This window comes from Rutidosis leptorrhynchoides, chromosome 10, assembly GCF_046630445.1.
Source record: "Rutidosis leptorrhynchoides isolate AG116_Rl617_1_P2 chromosome 10, CSIRO_AGI_Rlap_v1, whole genome shotgun sequence".
NCBI lineage: Eukaryota > Viridiplantae > Streptophyta > Magnoliopsida > Asterales > Asteraceae > Rutidosis > Rutidosis leptorrhynchoides.
The window spans coordinates 133,973,460-133,993,363 of record NC_092342.1 but is presented as its reverse complement, the minus strand read 5'-3'; the positions used below and the strand labels follow the sequence as shown (position 1 = coordinate 133,993,363).

The window sequence follows — 19,904 nt, the reverse complement described above, 5'->3', positions numbered from 1 at the left end:
CGTATAATATCCCTTAACGTCTTGTAATGATCATATTATATCATATTTGGGTGTCGACAAAATTTAATGTCAAGGACAGAAAAAAAATAAAAAAAATAATTTAAAAGGTGAATGTGATTGCTAACAGAATTTTGGCAAGTTATGTGAATTAATTCATGTTGCGTACTGGATTTAGAGACAGGAACATAAAGCAGCTACAGATTGACAATGATTTGAAATAGAAAACGTATTTGCTTATATATATATATATATATATATATATATATATATATATATATATATATATATATATATATATATATATATATATATATATATATATATATATATATATATATATATATATATATTGTACATAATACCGTATATTCACCTATATATAACTGTATGTGTATATTTATATGTATAGTTGTATTTAGTGTATGTATATGTATATATATATATATATATATATATATATATATATATATATATATATATATATATATATATATATATATATATATCTGTAGTTTATATATGTTTATATACCTGTATTTATAAATTTATAACTTATAATTAATATTATCAACTAATAAATATATATGTAATAATAATAATTCTAATGAATAATAATTATATTAACAATACAAATTAATAATAATAGAGATACTAATAATGATGATATTAAAAAAAAGATAATAATTAATGATAATATTCATAATATTATTATAATAATTATTTATATTATTAATGATAATAATTTTAATAGTAATAATAATAATATATCAATTTATATAAATCAAGTTTCACATTCGCATATTATATTTATAGTACTAACTTTGATATTAATATTGAAAATAACAACAATATTACTATGCCATTTATTTTAACTTATAATTTCAATTTAATATATTACAATTACATATTTTTAACTATGTGATATATAATAACATATATTCAATATTCAATATTCATTCATTTTATATATGTATTACAATATACATATAATATTAATTATGTTTAAGAATCATATATTTTTATATATGTATATATATGTGTATGTGTGTGTATATATATATATATATATATATATATATATATATATATATATATATATATATATATATATATATATATGTACATATTTATTTACAAACAATTGTTCGTGAATCGTCGAAAATAATCAAAGGGTAAATGAATATATGAACACAGTTCAAACTTTTTGAGATTACAGACTTTGCTTATCATGTCGAAATCATATAAAGATTAAGTTTAAATTTGGTTTGAAATTTCTGGGTCGTCACATAAGTTACTTATGAACTCTTACTTGTCGGATTGAACAAACTAATGACCAAACTTATATCTCTAGGTTGAGATCCCGGTCGTTTACTCTCGTTCATTTACATCCGTGGAATAACTTCATCTGCTGTTAAGATGAACTTCATAGCCCCACTTTTTAACTTTCTCTATTTACTTATTTTAAACTTTGGGGTGAGAGACATGCTTGCTTTTAAAACTATTTTACGCTTAGACGTAAGTACTCGAAACTGTTTAACTGTGCTGCCATGCTATGTTTCATGCTAAATCCCTACCATGATATCGTTAATTATTTAGTTTGACGCAAGCTTAGTTAATGTGAGTAGGCCTACTGAGAGCGACGTCTCTGTCTAGTTGACCGTTGGTCAATGGATACATATTAATGATTCAACGACACGAACGTGATGCGTTTAGGGTAACTTATGTTTAGTCTTGATATCATAACTTCAGCACTTACTCTTGAACGATGTTGCTACATCAAACTTTATAACTAAATCTTGCGGTCTAAAACACTTTACTGGTTATTATTGATAAACCGGTGTTGTTCACTCAACCATTTTTGGTTGACACTTTTAAGCATGTTTTGTTTTAGGTACTTATATATTATGCTTCCACTGTAGAACTTTGCTGTTACTTAGAAGTCAAGCCATGCACTGGGACCAGAGTTAACATCTGCGTCAATAGCGATTTTGATGGGGTGTTACAGTTTGTGAAAATGTCTTCCCAAATTGCAAGGCCAATTTTCGAACTTACGAAATAGAAGTTTTCTGTCATGTCCGAGAAATCTATAGTCATAATCAAGTCACAAGTAGCCTTCGGTTTGCGAATCTATAGTCGTAATCAAGTCAGAAGTTGTCTTTGGTTTGCGAACTTGCAAGTTGTGAATGCGTTTGGTTTTTTTTACTTATAACACAATTCAAACCTAAATCAAAAAACCACGTAAACCACCTGCTCTGTTCTATATTTGGCGATTCGAGCTTATTTGTAAGCCAAACTCCACAACAAAAACACGTATTTGCAAATATTTTCCACAATAAAATTTTAGAAAACGGATAGTTTTACACGAAAAAGATTAAGATTGAAGCCGTGAAAATAACATGAGATCTAGAGAGTTTACTGGCCACAACAACCATACAATGAAAAGATACGAGGTAATCACAAACTTTTTTATGTTTTTACTAGCATTTCATCTAACAGTTGGTGTGAAGATATATCTTAGTATTATCGATTATGATCGATAGTTTTATCAGTCATGAGCAAGTTGCAGGATGTCGAGTTCAACGTTTAGAACGTCCTTTGCATTTACTTATCGGTATGGTACTCAAGAGCTTTACCTTGCATGGTGATGATGATTTACATGAATACAACGCTACCAAATTTTTATTTATTTATATAGACTGTATAACTACCAATTTTTTTTTATTTATATAGACTGTATAACTATATACTAATGAACGATGAAGATGATTTTCACCAGAATTATCATAACATCAAATAAATGATCCAAATAGAATGAATGTTCCTTCTTATGCAGCGATTTAGATTTTTCGAGAAGCATTTCGATCCAAACCGTCATTAAATCTGAAGAATCGTTGATTGAACATTAGCGAGTTCTTCATAAGCTTCAAAATTAAAAATAGAAATCGATTTTATTTTTGATGATGATTGCTACATGAAAAATGTTCAAACTTCTTTCACAAACACACGAGAGTCATCAATTCCTCCTGAAACTAACAGAATTACTCGAATCAAATTGTTGACCAAAAAGTTTCATAGTTTGACTTTAAGATTTGGACGAATTGGTTATATCTCAATCTGATTCGAAGCATCACATAGATTCACGAAGTGATTTCATAACTTGAAAACACATTTAGTTCGCTCAGAGACCCTCTGAATCATTTCGGAGACCAAATCGTTGACTTTTTTGATAAACGAGGAACACAAATCAGATAGGTGAAAATCTGTTATTGTTTATGTGTTATGATGATTCCCGAGACTTCGGATTTGATGTGGGTCCAGTTAATGAATGTCGGGGATTCCTTGAAGGATTCATAATACTTTTTGTGAAGGAATCATTAGCTGAAACAATCTAGTTTTTGAAACTAAATTTTCTGGTGCTCATTAACTCATGTTATTGTTCGTCATAAAAATCTGATTTGAATGTGTTTATCGATGAACCCAATCACATGTGATAGTAAAACCCAATCACATGTGATTCTGCATGTCAAATTCAATCACATGTGATTGTAAAATTCAATCACATGTGATGGAAATTTCGTTTAAGGGTTGAGATTTGTCCCTTGGATCTTAACTTAAATTACGGATGCAAATGAATACATTTTGATAGATATGTTTGTGGTTTCAAGAGAGCTTTTTTTTTTTTTTTTTTGAGGGTATCACCCGGTGAATATATATTGATATAAAATAGAATACAATATATCACAACGACTATAGGTGAGTCCTATAGTCTCTCAAACAACCTAGCTATTACAACTCAAAATAGCACCATGAGCAAAAGCTCACAAACAAAACACGAAAACAACTCAAGAGATTTTCCAATCGGATTTAAGCCGGAGGACTTGAGGAGAACTCTTCCATCTAATGCTCATGATCTTTAAATGAATTGTGCAATAGATAAGGTCATAAATTTGCTTACAGGAGCTCTTCCTTTTCTTGAAAAATCTAGCATTACGCTCATTCCATATACAATAAACTGAGGCGGCAAATAAAAGTTTCACAATAATTATACGAGCGATGTTGCGATCAGCAAAAGGGGAAAGGATAGCTCTAAAATCACGCCATCCATCATAGACAATCGGAAAGTCCATGTGCCTTGAAACTAAATTCCAAACCTGCTTTGAAAAAGAACACATAAAAAATAGGTGATCATGAGAATCGGCTACCTGTTCACAAAGCGGACAAACCAAAGAGCTACCCGGGCAAATCTCCCAATGGTTCAATTTATCTTGCGTTTTCAACTTCTCACCCATTAGGAGCCACAAAACAAAAGCATGCTTCGGGATACAATTAGAGAACCAAACCACAGAATACCAGTCCACGCATGGAGCACGAGGGCGAATAGTTTCCCATACAACATTTACCGAGAATTCCCTCATCTCCCCATTAGTTGCTTTCCATTTAACAAGATCAATTGATTCAGACAAGACAAGAGGATCAACATTATTTAAAATAGGGAATCTAGAGAACCATTCATGAGGCCAATTCCATGCATTACCATCAACAATCTCATGAACAAATTCTCTACCTGAGTAACCTGTTTGGGACAAAACACGGCGAGAAATAACAGCAGACAACGGACCTTGCGAGCACCAATAATCAAACCAAGCTGATGTGATATTACCATTACCAACTTCATGAAAAAATCTACCTCTGATTACCTCACGAATACATAGGATATTCCGCCAACTCCAACTCGCATTCGCAGGAGTCTGAATATCCTAAAAATTTCGTCCCATTAACCTGTACGAGTGAACCCAACGAACCCAAAGAGATTCCTTGTTGGACAAAAGACGACAGATATGAGTTGAAAGAAGAGCAACATTCCATACTTTAAGTCTTTTAATTCCAAGCCCACCTTCAATCTTAGGAATGCAAATGTCTTCCCATTTAACCTTCACCTTACTCTTCTTAAAATTTCCTTGGCACCAAAGAAAACCCCGTATCAAAGCTTCTATGTCATTTATAATGGCACTAGGAAGAAGAAAGACAGACTGCCAATAGATTTGCGTAGACGATAACACCGAATTAATCAACTGAAGACGCCCTGCAAAAGATAGAAATTTATTTTTCCAGTTGTTAATCCGAGAGCTCACAACATCCACCAATTCTTTACAATCTCTATAGTGCAACTGGGTAGACACTAAAGGGACACCCAGATATTTCACAGGAAGGGAGCCTTCCTCAAAAGGTAACATAGCCAGAATATGAGATTTCAATGCATTCGAAACATTTGAAAAGTATGCAATACTTTTCGGCATACTTGGAACCAAACCCAAGCATGCCTTGAACTCATCCAAAGCCCTGCTTATAACATCAATAGAATACAAATCAGCATGAGAAAACATAAATAAGTCATCTGCAAAGCAAAGGTTAATAATCTCCTGATCTTCACACTTCGGGTGGTATCGGAAATCATTACAATCCCGAGCATTACGCACCAGCAACATAGATAAAACTTCCATAACAAGAGTGAACAAATAAGGAGACATAGGATCTCCTTGCCTCAACCCTCGGTTTCCTTTGAAATATCCATGAAGTTCTCCATTTATATTTAAGGAGAACGAAACCGAAGTCACACATTTCATAATCCATCTAACCATAACCCTATGGAAACCAAAACGAAAGAGAATGGATTCCAAAAAACTCCAACTAACAGTATCATACGCCTTTTGAATATCCACTTTAAAAGCACATCTCGGCGTACCCTTCGACAAATGATAATTTCTCATCAATTCTTGAGTGAGAAGAATGTTATCCGAGATACGTCGTCCTGGGACAAACGCTGACTGATTAATCCCCACAATATCATCAAGACTATCTTTAATGTGATTAGTAATAATTTTACTATTGCATTTATATAGAACATTACAACACGCAATCGGGCGAAAATCAGTAACTCTGCAAGGAGATTGGACTTTCGGTATAAGAGAAAGAACTGTGTGGTTCAGCTCCGTTAACAGCTGCCCATTCACAAAGAAGTCTCTAACAGCCTCCGTAATTTCACCTCCTACAATATCCCAAGCCGACTTAAAAAATTCAGCCGTATATCCATCTGGCCCTGGGATTTATTATTCCCAATATCAAAGATTGCACTTTTAATTTCCTCTGAAGAAACAGGACAGATCATATGGAAAGCTTTGACATGTGACAACCTTCTCGTGAAAATTCCATCCGGGTTCTGCAACTCTGTGACCGGATAGTTAGTACCAAGGAATTCCATATAGTGATTAACAAATAAATTCGCCACAGCAGGCCCCTCAACTGAAATCCCATCTCTATCGAACACTGTAGCTATACGAATTCTGTGTATTTTTCCTTTGACAACTTTGTGGAAGTATGCCGAGTTACTATCACCAACACGTAGCCACTCAATTTTTGCTTTCTGTTTCAAGAAACGCTCCTCATCTAGAACCGCATTATTATAGGCACATAAGAGTATACTTTGATCCTCTCTAGCTTCTATTGAATTCGGGTTTCTATCCAAATTCTGTTGTGCCTCATCTAGTTCCTCCTTTAATTTTATAACCCGCGTATGTAAATTACCTGTTTGCCACATGAGACGCCATAAAGGTTTCTTTAAATCACGCAATTTTTTTACCACTCGAAACACCTTGTAACCAATCAATGGCCGACACCAACCTTTAAGCACAATATCATCAAATCCCTCCTTGTAAACAATAAAGTTGGAAAATTTAAACGATTTTGGTCTAGTAGTGGTAACTGAGGGAATTTTTAGGATAGCCGGGCAATGATCCGAAATCCGATACGGTTGAAAGATGGCATAAGCGTTGCCAAAGTCTGAGATAAAGACATCATTAGCCATAATCCTATCAATTTTTTTTAAGATGCCATCAAGAGAATTAGGACGCTGGTTCCATGTAAAATGCATACCTGAGTGGTTGATGTCATAACCCGTCCTTAACCATAAGAACGTGTTAGATAACGTATGATTTCATTGCGAGGTATTGACCTCTATATGCGACATTTTTTTAAAGAAAAGCTGCATATATTATACATTACAAACCATGATCCTTATTTTTGATACAAGCTTTGGACAAAATAAAGATGATTATCGTTTAGCGATAATCTTCGACTTACAAAATTTACAAATGATAATAACAACCCGATTTCTAGCATATTTTACAACACAAGTTCTTGGATATGCAGTCTTATTTTTGACACAAATATGCGTACGCAAGATCCTGCTTAGATTCAACATGATGCAGCGGAAGCTTCTAATTATCACCTGAGAATAGACATGCTTAAAACGTCAACATAAAGTTGGTGAGATATAGGTTTAATGCCGGCAGCGATATAAATATAGACCACAAGATTTCATATATAAACATTTTAATAAAAATATTCTAAGTGGCTGAGCACTTGGTAACCATACTTAACATTTAATCACGTCGCATATTCCCTTTATTATGAAATCTTACTACACCGTACCAAGTGTAGTCACGAAACGAAGTACTGTGCAACCGTTGAATACTGGTCGTCCAGTCCGGTTGGGGTTGTCAGGCCCGATAGATCTATCAACAGGATTCGCGTTTACAATACCGCTGTAAATAACAGTTACCAAGCTACAGGGAAGTATGCCAGTGGTACAACTCAACGTAGAATATATTTTTCAGTTACTTGTGTCCATATCGTAAAACATAAAATACATGTATTCTCATCCCGAAATATTTAGAGTTTAAAAGTGGGACTATATACTCACTGTTGTCTTGAAGATATATATAATTTGACTTGGTCTCCGGTTGATATCACGAACCTATCCATATATAATATATCAATACCTTTTCTTTTTAAACAAACGTCACATATATATACTTGTTATACTTTTAATACTTTGAATAATTCCTTAGTCCGTAGTTAGCAGTTCGTTGTTAGTAATTCAATTTTAATGGTTCATTTTTAGATGTTTAATATACCCGCAATGAAATAAATAAAACCCCCTAACGAAATAAATAAAACCCCATCGTATATGTATTGGTCGAGATTAATCTTGACCCACGGTACCGGTGTTGTCAAATGACGTGTTGCGTACATAAAGTACCGGTGTTGTCAAATGACGTGTTGCGTACAAACATGGGATCTTATGATTAATCTTCTCGTGTTGTTTGCGGGTGATCCTGAACCATATAAAATTGAATTATAAGTACATATATATAAAATATCATGTTATCTTAGAAATATGTGATTTTATTTAATTTTTCCCAATTAATCCCGAAGTTAAACAAGTCTTAGATATCCGATCTCGTTTTGGTCATAGTTTCTTCGTTACAACTCCGTTTTCGTTGATTCAACTTGTCACTTCCTTGGATCGAGTCCCTCTTTAAGACTATGAACTGTAAATACCTTAGTTTGTATTCGAAATCACAGGTCATAGGTCAAACTTTAGTGAAACTTATGAAGTTAATCATTTTCCATCATGTAAACAACCTTAAATGATTATTTTTCTAAAAATACTTATACTTTGAGTTAAATCATGAAATTTTTATGTGTTATCATATTCATAGTAAAAATCATTTTTCCAGAAAATAAACCTCCAATTCAAGGTTCAAAATAGTTTTTAATTATCCAACCCAAAACAGCCCCCGGTTACACTCCGACACCGTAGATTCAGTTTTTAAGGTGTTCTTTGAAAAACTAAGTTATACCTTGTTAAGTTAGCATATAATTAAGATATGTTACAGGTCTTGAAGTATTTTAAAAGTTAAGTTAGAAGGATCTATTTAGTTTGCGAACAAGTTTGAAATCATTCAAACTATGTTCTAGTTTATAAACTCTTATATATATAGCTATAAATATATGAATTGAAAAAGAGTTGAAGTAGAGTTTTTACCTCAAGTTTATAATGTAAAGTTGCTGGAAAGAAGTAATAAAATAAAAGTTGAGAGAGTTCTTGCAAGTGTGTGTGAAAATTGGAAGTAAAATTTGGAAAATGAATGTGTAAAAATGAGTTAGAAATGGTGCTTATTTATAGGCTTGAAAATTTGGTTTTTAGTGAAAATATCTAAGATAAGTTAAAATTTATTATGTCATGAATGACATATTATTCCAATAATTGAAGATTTCTATTGGTATATACCAATAGTAAATACTTCTAGAAGCTGTGTATAGTACCCTAGATATACGTATAGGATTATTGAGGAAACGGAACGAGAATTCAAATATAACTATCTTTTGTAAATATACTTATATTGTTTTATGTATAAAAGCCCTTTAAAAATGATTAAATACATTACTTATACGATATATGTATAAACATTATAAATCATCAGTATTTATGTCAAATAACGTTACGTATGGTTATTGTTTTGAAAACTTAAGTTAGTAGTTTCAAAATATACTTATGACTTTTTGTTATTAATACAAAATGAGATATTAAAACATCCTTAGATCATGTTAAATATGTATGTATAATTATCATATATTGTATAGTTCGTGATATCATCGGTCAAACTAGACGGTCAAACGTTGTGTAAAACTCTTTTCAAAAACATAAATCTTAACAATTTGGATTTCTTATCATGTTGGTAAGGTTTAATTTATATAAATATTAATCTTATAAGTATAAAACGATCGAAAAAGTGCGGGTCATTACAGTACCTACCCGTTAAATAAATTTCGTCCCGAAATTTTAAAATTGTACCTATTTTGCGTCATCGGAAAACAAGTGTGGATATTTTTGTTTCATTTGATCCTCTCGTTCCCAAGTAAACTCGGGACCCCTTCGAGCATTCCAACGAACCTTAACGATCGGTATGTTGCTCTGCTTGAGCCGTTTAACTTCACGATCCATGATTTCGATTGGTTCTTCGATGAATTGTAGTTTCTCGTCGACATGGATTTCTTCAAGAGGAATGGTGAGGTCTTCCTTTGCAAGACACTTCTTAAGGTTTGAGACGTGAAAGGTATTATGTACTCCGGCGAGTTGTTGCGGTAACTCGAGTCGATAAGCTACCGGTCCAATGCGTTCGATGATCTTGAACGGGCCTACATACCTTGGGTTTAGTTTACCCCTTTTTCCAAAACGTATTACACCTTTCCAAGGTGACACCTTTAACATAACCATGTCACCGATCTGAAACTCTAATGGTTTCCTTCGAACATCGGCGTAGCTCTTTTGGCGACTACGGGCTGTTTTCAATCTCTCCTTGATTTGTACTATCTTCTCAGTCGTTTCGTGTATGATCTCGGGACCAGTTAATTGTCGATCTCCTACTTCATTCCAACAAATAGGAGATCTACACTTCCTTCTGTACAATGCTTCGAATGGCGCAGCTTTAATGCTCGCATGATAACTATTATTATACGAGAATTCTGCTAATGGTAGATATTTATCCCATCCGTTTCCAAAATCGATCACACATGCCCTGAGCATGTCTTCAAGAGTCTGAATCGTTCTTTTACTCTGCCCGTCGGTTTGCGGATGATACGCGGTACTCATATCCAAACGAGTTCCTAGGGCCTCCTGTAGTGATTGCCAGAACTTTGATGTAAATCTACTATCACGATCGGATATAATGGAAATAGGTATTCCATGCCTTGAAACAACTTCCTTTATATACAATCGTAATAGTTTCTCCATTCTATCCGTTTCCTTTATAGGCAAGAAGTGTGCAGACTTGGTGAGACGATCAACAATCACCCAAATGGTGTCGTATCCCCAGGCAGTCTTTGGTAACTTCGTGATAAAATCCATGGTAATACCGTCCCATTTCCATTCTGGAATTTCTGGTTGTTGAAGTAACCCTGACGGCTTCTGGTGTTCTGCTTTGACTTTGGAACAAGTTAAACATTCCCCAACATATGTTGCAACGTCTGTCTTTAAGTTAGGCCACCAATAATGTGTCTTAAGATCTTGATACATCTTTCCAACTCCAGGATGTATCGAGTATCTTGTCTTATGTGCCTCGTTCAATATCAACTTCCTTAATCCACCCAACTTCGGTACCCAAATACGATTTGCAAAATATCGAATTCCATCTTCCCGCATAACGAGTTGCTTCTCATACTTCTTCATTATTTCATTTCCTATATTTTCTTTAGTAAGTGCTTCTCGTTGAACTTCTTTGATTTGTGAGTTGAGATTCATGCGAATTTTTATGTTCATCGCTCGTACTCGAATTGGTTCTCGTTCCTTTCTGCTTAGAGCGTCGGTCACCACGTTCGCTTTCCCGGGATGATAACGAATTTCACAATCATAGTCATTTATTAACTCAACCCACCTACGTTGCCTCATGTTCAGCTGTTTTTGATCGAAAATATGTTGAAGGCTTTTATGATCAGTAAACACAGTGCATTTAACCCCATACAAGTAGTGTCTCCATATCTTCAATGCAAACACGACTGCTCCCAGTTCTAGATCATGCGTCGTATAATTCCGCTCGTGAATCTTCAATTGTCGGGATGCGTATGCAATAACTTTCTTCCGTTGCATAAGAACGCAACCAAAACCTTGTCGCGAAGCATCACAATATATTTCAAAATCATCGCTCCCTTCTGGTAACGATAAAATAGGCGCCGTAGTCAACTTCTTTTTCAGTAACTGAAATGCACTCTCCTGCTCAGAAGTCCATTCATATTTCTTCCCTTTTTGCGTTAACGCTGTCAACGGCTTAGCTATTCGGGAAAAATCTTGAATAAACCTTCTATAATAACCGGCTAAACCCAAAAATTGGCGTATCTGTGTTGGTGTCTTAGGAGTCTCCCATTTTTCAATGGCTTCAGTTTTTGCTGGATCAACCTGAATTCCTTTGCTACTAACAACGTGGCCAAGAAATTGAACTTCTTTCAACCAAAAAGCACACTTAGAAAATTTAGCATATAGTTGTTCTTTTCTCAACAACTCTAATATCAACCTTAAATGCTCTTCATGCTCTTGCTCACTCTTGGAATAGATAAGAATATCATCAATGAAAACGATAACAAACTTATCTAAATACGGACTACAAACTCGATTCATGAGGTCCATGAATACAGCTGGCGCATTCGTCAATCCAAACGGCATAACCAAAAATTCGTAATGACCATAACGTGTCCGAAAAGCAGTTTTCGGTATATCTTCTTCTTTGACACGTAGTTGATGATAGCCCGATCTTAGGTCGATTTTTGAATAAACACATGATCCTTGCAGTTGATCAAATAAGTCATCAATTCTCGGTAGTGGATATCGATTCTTGATAGTTAACTTATTTAATTCACGATAATCTATACACATCCTAAAGGATCCATCTTTCTTTTTAACAAATAGAATCGGAGCTCCCCACGGTGAAGTACTTGGTCGTATGAATCCACGGTCCAGTAATTCTTTTAACTGACTTTGAATTTCTTTTAACTCGGACGGTGCAAGTCTATATGGCGCATGAGCCACTGGTGCAGCTCTTGGTACTAAATCTATTTGAAATTCTACAGATCTAAATGGAGGTAATCCCGGCAACTCTTCCGGAAAAACTTCAGGAAAATCTCTTGCCATAGGCACGTCATTGATACACTTCTCTTTCTTTTCGACTTTATTAACATGTGCTAGAATAGCATAACATCCCTTTTCTAAACACTTCTTGGCTTTCAAACAGCTAATGAGTTTTAGCTTTGAATCACCCTTCTCTCCATAAATCATCACCGGCATTTTATCCTTACAAGGAATGCGAATTGCCTTCTTGGCACACACAACTTCAACTCCTACTTTGGACATCCAGTCCATGCCGACTATTACATCAAAACTTCCTAATTCTACGGGTATTAAGTCGATTTTAAACGTTTCTCCGGCTAAATTTATTTCACAATCACGACAAATTTTATCGGCTTTAATTAGTTTACCATTAGCTAACTCAATCATATACTTAGCATCTAGAGGTAATGATGAACAATTCAATTTAGTGTAAAAATTTCTACACACGTAACTTCTATCGGCACCAGTATCAAATATAATAGATGCTGATAAGTTATTAATGGTAAACGTACCCGTAACAAGCTCCGGGTCTTCACGTGCCTCTCTAGCATTAATGATAAATGCTCTCCCACGTGCAGGTCCGACATTCTTCTCTAGATTCGGGCACTGGCTCTTATAGTGGCCTTGTTTTCCACACCCAAAACAAGTAATGGTAGCCAAAGCAGTTCTATTTGCGTTGGTGGCAGGAGTCTTGGCACCATTTGTATTCGTAACGAGAGCCCTACAATCTTCAGCAAGATGACCCTGTCGATTACATTTGTTGCATACCACACTACAGTAACCAAAGTGATGTTTGTGACATCGGTTGCATAAAGGACTTTGTCCTTTGTAACCAAAACCTGAACCACTACCCGCACCTTTCGGGGTTTCTTGTTTCTTAAAAGTTTGTTGTTGATTACCTCGATCATAGCTTCCATTCCACTTTCTCTTGTTACCTGATACCTTCACATCAGTATTGAATGCTTTCTTATCCATGATGACCTGATCCATTAGCTCGTTTGCCATGGTTATAGCTTCATGAATTGTCTTAGGTTTCGATGCTGTAACATTTGCCTTGACCTTTTTGGGCAAACCATCTTTGTATATTTCAATCTTCCGTTCTTCGGTTGGAACCAATTCAGGACATAGCAAAACTAATTCCATGAATCGCTGATTGTAGTTGGTGATTTCAGTACCAATAACCTTCAGACTTCGTAACTCATCTTCCAACTTCCTAACCTCGTTCCTTGGACAATATTCGTTGATTAACATTGTTTTGAATTCTTCCCACGGAGTATCATAAGCTACATCTCCTCCTACAGCCTTCACATAATTTTTCCACCACGTGAGTGCACTATCTTGTAAAGTGCACGATGCATACTTGGTCATGTCCTTTTCAACACAACCACTGATTTTAAACACAGTCTCCATCTTTTCTATCCACCGGGTTAAACCGATTGGTCCTTCTGTTCCACTGAATGATGAGGGCTTGCAAGCTTGAAAAGTTTTGTAAGTGCACCCCATACGAGGATTTGGGTTAACTGCAGCACCTCTTGCAGCCTCGACCCATAACATTCTGTCGTTCACTCGCTGATTGATGAGTTCCTGGATTTCTTGTTCCGTCATTCGATTCAATCGCGCCATTTCCTAATGAAAGAAAATAATTATTCACATGGATTATTATAGATGTAGTGTGTATTTACAGTACATTATAGCTTATTAATAATATGAACCAGGTATTATTATAAAAGCCTTTTCTTCTTATTAGCGTTTTATAATTATATCTAGGGTAGTACCTACCCGTTAATGTCCATACTTAATAGTTTAGTACAGAATCAATTACTACCATCTAAATAATACTTAACCATGGAAAATTATTGCATTTCATACTTCACTATTTTACATATGCTTATCTTTCATCGAACATTAAGCAAACCACACTAATAATATTATACAAAACATTATATGATCCCATGTTTTAATACGGCAGCGCATCGTTTGGTCTATTTTCTAGGACGTTTAGGTTCAAAGAATCGCTTAACGCTTATCCTGGCTGTCTGCCTATATTTTGGCTGTGGGACTAAAGAACTGGATGCCGGGATAGAACGAATAGGAATAGCGAGAATAGGGGTGGTAGTGTCTAGTGGAGTTGGTGCCACATCATCCTTACTAAACTCGGGATTTGAATTTTCTAATTCATTAGCCTTTCGTTTCTTTCCTAGTTCGAACTCGTCTTTTGTAATTTCCTGTATTTCTTCCTCGGGTTCACTTTCCTCCTCGGGTTCACTTTCCTCCTCGGGTTCACTTTCCTCCTCGGGTTCACTTTCCGGGTTCTCTATAGTCGGTTCATCCGGAATTTGTGAGTCTTCTCCAAAGATATTATTTTCGTCATCGGATAGGTTAATGACTGGAACACCATCTGAAGATTCTGGTTCGGAGTCGCTGAACGTGATGATAAGTTTTGAGCCCGACATCTATCACACAACAACTAACCCATTAGTACTACATAATATTTACATATAAATTTTAACCAACAATGATAAGCAATGGTTTTTAAATCAAACCCGGTCAAAGTCCAGACTTACTAATGTATCCTAACGACTTATCAGTTAGACACACTAATGCAAACCTGGTTCGCTAAGACCACCGCTCTGATACCACATGTCATAACCCGTCCTTAACCATAAGAACGTGTTAGATAACGTATGATTTCATTGCGAGGTATTGACCTCTATATGCGACATTTTTTTAAAGAAAAGCTGCATATATTATACATTACAAACCATGATCCTTATTTTTGATACAAGCTTTGGACAAAATAAAGATGATTATCGTTTAGCGATAATCTTCGACTTACAAACTTTACAAATGATAATAACAACCCGATTTCTAGCATATTTTACAACACAAGTTCTTGGATATGCAGTCTTATTTTTGACACAAATATGCGTACGCAAGATCCTGCTTAGATTCAACATGATGCAGCGGAAGCTTCTAATTATCACCTGAGAATAGACATGCTTAAAACGTCAACATAAAGTTGGTGAGATATAGGTTTAATGCCGGCAGCGATATAAATATAGACCACAAGATTTCATATATAAACATTTTAATAAAAATATTCTAAGTGGCTGAGCACTTGGTAACCATACTTAACATTTAATCACGTCGCATATTCCCTTTATTATGAAATCTTACTACACCGTACCAAGTGTAGTCACGAAACGAAGTACTGTGCAACCGTTGAATACTGGTCGTCCAGTCTGGTTGGGGTTGTCAGGCCCGATAGATCTATCAACAGGATTCGCGTTTACAATACCGCTGTAAATAACAGTTACCAAGCTACAGGGAAGTATGCCAGTGGTACAACTCAACGTAGAATATATTTTTCAGTTACTTGTGTCCATATCGTAAAACATAAAATACATGTATTCTCATCCCGAAATATTTAGAGTTTAAAAGTGGGACTATATACTCACTGTTGTCTTGAAGATATATATAATTTGACTTGGTCTCCGGTTGATATCACGAACCTATCCATATATAATATATCAATACCTTTTCTTTTTAAACAAACGTCACATATATATACTTGTTATACTTTTAATACTTTGAATAATTCCTTAGTCCGTAGTTAGCAGTTCGTTGTTAGTAATTCAATTTTAATGGTTCATTTTTAGATGTTTAATATACCCGCAATGAAATAAATAAAACCCCCTAACGAAATAAATAAAACCCCATCGTATATGTATTGGTCGAGATTAATCTTGACCCACGGTACCGGTGTTGTCAAATGACGTGTTGCGTACATAAAGTACCGGTGTTGTCAAATGACGTGTTGCGTACAAACATGGGATCTTATGATTAATCTTCTCGTGTTGTTTGCGGGTGATCCTGAACCATATAAAATTGAATTATAAGTACATATATATAAAATATCATGTTATCTTAGAAATATGTGATTTTATTTAATTTTTCCCAATTAATCCCGAAGTTAAACAAGTCTTAGATATCCGATCTCGTTTTGGTCATAGTTTCTTCGTTACAACTCCGTTTTCGTTGATTCAACTTGTCACTTCCTTGGATCGAGTCCCTCTTTAAGACTATGAACTGTAAATACCTTAGTTTGTATTCGAAATCACAGGTCATAGGTCAAACTTTAGTGAAACTTATGAAGTTAATCATTTTCCATCATGTAAACAACCTTAAATGATTATTTTTCTAAAAATACTTATACTTTGAGTTAAATCATGAAATTTTTATGTGTTATCATATTCATAGTAAAAATCATTTTTCCAGAAAATAAACCTCCAATTCAAGGTTCAAAATAGTTTTTAATTATCCAACCCAAAACAGCCCCCGGTTACACTCCGACACCGTAGATTCAGTTTTTAAGGTGTTCTTTGAAAAACTAAGTTATACCTTGTTAAGTTAGCATATAATTAAGATATGTTACAGGTCTTGAAGTATTTTAAAAGTTAAGTTAGAAGGATCTATTTAGTTTGCGAACAAGTTTGAAATCATTCAAACTATGTTCTAGTTTATAAACTCTTATATATATAGCTATAAATATATGAATTGAAAAAGAGTTGAAGTAGAGTTTTTACCTCAAGTTTATAATGTAAAGTTGCTGGAAAGAAGTAATAAAATAAAAGTTGAGAGAGTTCTTGCAAGTGTGTGTGAAAATTGGAAGTAAAATTTGGAAAATGAATGTGTAAAAATGAGTTAGAAATGGTGCTTATTTATAGGCTTGAAAATTTGGTTTTTAGTGAAAATATCTAAGATAAGTTAAAATTTATTATGTCATGAATGACATATTATTCCAATAATTGAAGATTTCTATTGGTATATACCAATAGTAAATACTTCTAGAAGCTGTGTATAGTACCCTAGATATACGTATAGGATTATTGAGGAAACGGAACGAGAATTCAAATATAACTATCTTTTGTAAATATACTTATATTGTTTTATGTATAAAAGCCCTTTAAAAATGATTAAATACATTACTTATACGATATATGTATAAACATTATAAATCATCAGTATTTATGTCAAATAACGTTACGTATGGTTATTGTTTTGAAAACTTAAGTTAGTAGTTTCAAAATATACTTATGACTTTTTGTTATTAATACAAAATGAGATATTAAAACATCCTTAGATCATGTTAAATATGTATGTATAATTATCATATATTGTATAGTTCGTGATATCATCGGTCAAACTAGACGGTCAAACGTTGTGTAAAACTCTTTTCAAAAACATAAATCTTAACAATTTGGATTTCTTATCATGTTGGTAAGGTTTAATTTATATAAATATTAATCTTATAAGTATAAAACGATCGAAAAAGTGCGGGTCATTACAGTTGACATCAGTCATTCGCATAGTATCAACACAATCTCTAAATTCCCTCATGGCTATAGTGACTTTCGAACCCCCGGCAGAAGAGTCATCCAAATCCAAAGAGACATTAAAGTCCCCCATAATCACCCATGGATGGTTACCCACAAAGTTAGTATGCATAAACAAATTATCCCAAAGAGATCGACGATGAATATAGTAATTTTTAGCGTACACAACCGAAACATAGAAGCGTTTATTATTGTTAACCAAGGTAACTAAACAGTGCACAACCTGCTCAAGGGCATGAATAATCACAACATTAATAATAGCGGGGTTCCAACCAATAATGATACAAGTACCACTTTCACAAACCGAGTTATTAGATACCCATGACCAGTGGCGAAAAACATTATAACACACATTACTCAACTTACTTACATCCACATGAGACTCAAGAATAGCACAAAAACACAACTTATTCTCATTCACAACATCTTGAACCTCATTTTGTTTAGGGGTTCGATTCAAACCCCTTATATTCCATGTGGCGAGGCTATACATTGACAACCTTTTCTACGGGAGTGCTTGCCCCCTCCGTTTTGTTTTCATTACTCGAATCCTTATCATGCGTTTCCAAGTCACTTTCCTCATCATCTAAAACCCGCTTGTCATTTTCAGCATGTTCAGGAACAGACTCATCAAGATCCTTCAAGGCATCAAACGAGTTTGCATCTGATATCTTTTTAGGAATAGAACCGGTAGTCGTAGGCTTGGGATCCACTGCACCTTTTTGAAGGTAAACTAGCTTAGTTCGTGGCTTACCAACCACAAACCCATTACCATTGGCTGTACTCTGCTTCACATTTTTACCCACCACTGTAAAACCATCCTTATCCACCTGAATATTAGCAACCTTTGGAACAATATTTTTCGAACATTGCGCATTCATATGACCAAAAATCAAGCAAGCTGAACACCTCGGCGGCTTCCATTCATATTCAATCTTAACAACACTAGGAATCGCAACTTTGACAGTTTCTTTGAAATCAGTGTCCGCCTTAACCTCAATCATGGCTCTTGCATAGTTAGGACGACCCCATGATTCATTACACATTGTGCTAGTATATGAATCTAACATCATCGGGGTCCCAATATTAGAGGCAATAACACTTAACCCGTCAGCCGTAAAACCAGCTAAAGGGACGTCATGTAACTTTATCCAAACCGGAACACTACCAAGTTCCTCTTTCGTGAGAACTATGTCAGGTGACCATTCATTCAAGATAATCGGAATAGATCGAATGATCCACGGGCCATTTTCAAGAACACCATGCATGCCCATCTCGGTTGCAAATTTAAAGAAGAAGAATCCCTTCGAATTCATCATAACATTCTCAATTCCAAATTTCTTCCACACATTTAAACCATAATTCCTAACAACCGGATAAGCAATGCGTTTACCAAGAAAATAACCATACAGAGTGTTATTGTACCTCTTCTTTGCTTCAAGAACAGATGATAATGGAATCTCAACGTCAATACCATCTTCTAGATCCTTAACAGGTTCAACATACCTAAAATTAACCTTTTTAGCATCCTGTGACCCACCCAAAATCTTAGCATATGAGACCTGATTTGCTCCATCCTGGTTGACTGCATGTTCTTGTATATCTTTATGATTGCTACCTTGCAAAGAAGATGAGGCCCTAGTTAGTGATTTTAGAGCAGGCAACTCAGGAAACACATAATCCATGTTCACTGTCTCTTTCACACTCATATGAGTCTCCTCATCATCTGACTCCTTTGCAGAATAAACACTAACATGATCATCATCTAAACACTTATCTTGCACAGTAGGAGCCCCAGGTGTATTCGATTCATAATTTTCCGATTTACTGAATTCACCTTCTGTAAAAGTATTACCAGTATCACGTGTAGAAGATTGGGTAGAAGACAAACCATCAGTAACCGCCTTATCCTTGCCTTCATCTTCAAACCCTATCTTCCTGTTTCTCAAAGCCCTAGGATTTGTTTTAGGAACTGTTTTCTTTTTGGTACCTCCAGAATTCTTACCCAT

The 19,904-nt window shown here is 34.7% G+C and overlaps 1 protein-coding gene across 1 annotated transcript; it reads right to left on the bottom strand.

Moving 5' to 3' along the window:
• Window positions 1-3,842: 3,842 nt before the first annotated feature.
• On the bottom strand, window positions 3,843-19,904 carry LOC139870631 (uncharacterized). Its single transcript, XM_071858412.1, has 6 exons — window positions 18,387-19,904; window positions 17,848-18,118; window positions 6,097-6,837; window positions 4,803-6,046; window positions 4,203-4,757; window positions 3,843-4,151 (listed from the first exon to the last, which is right to left on the bottom strand). Exons 1-6 carry the CDS (start codon window positions 19,902-19,904, stop codon window positions 3,843-3,845), a joined length of 4,638 nt encoding a protein of 1,545 aa, XP_071714513.1.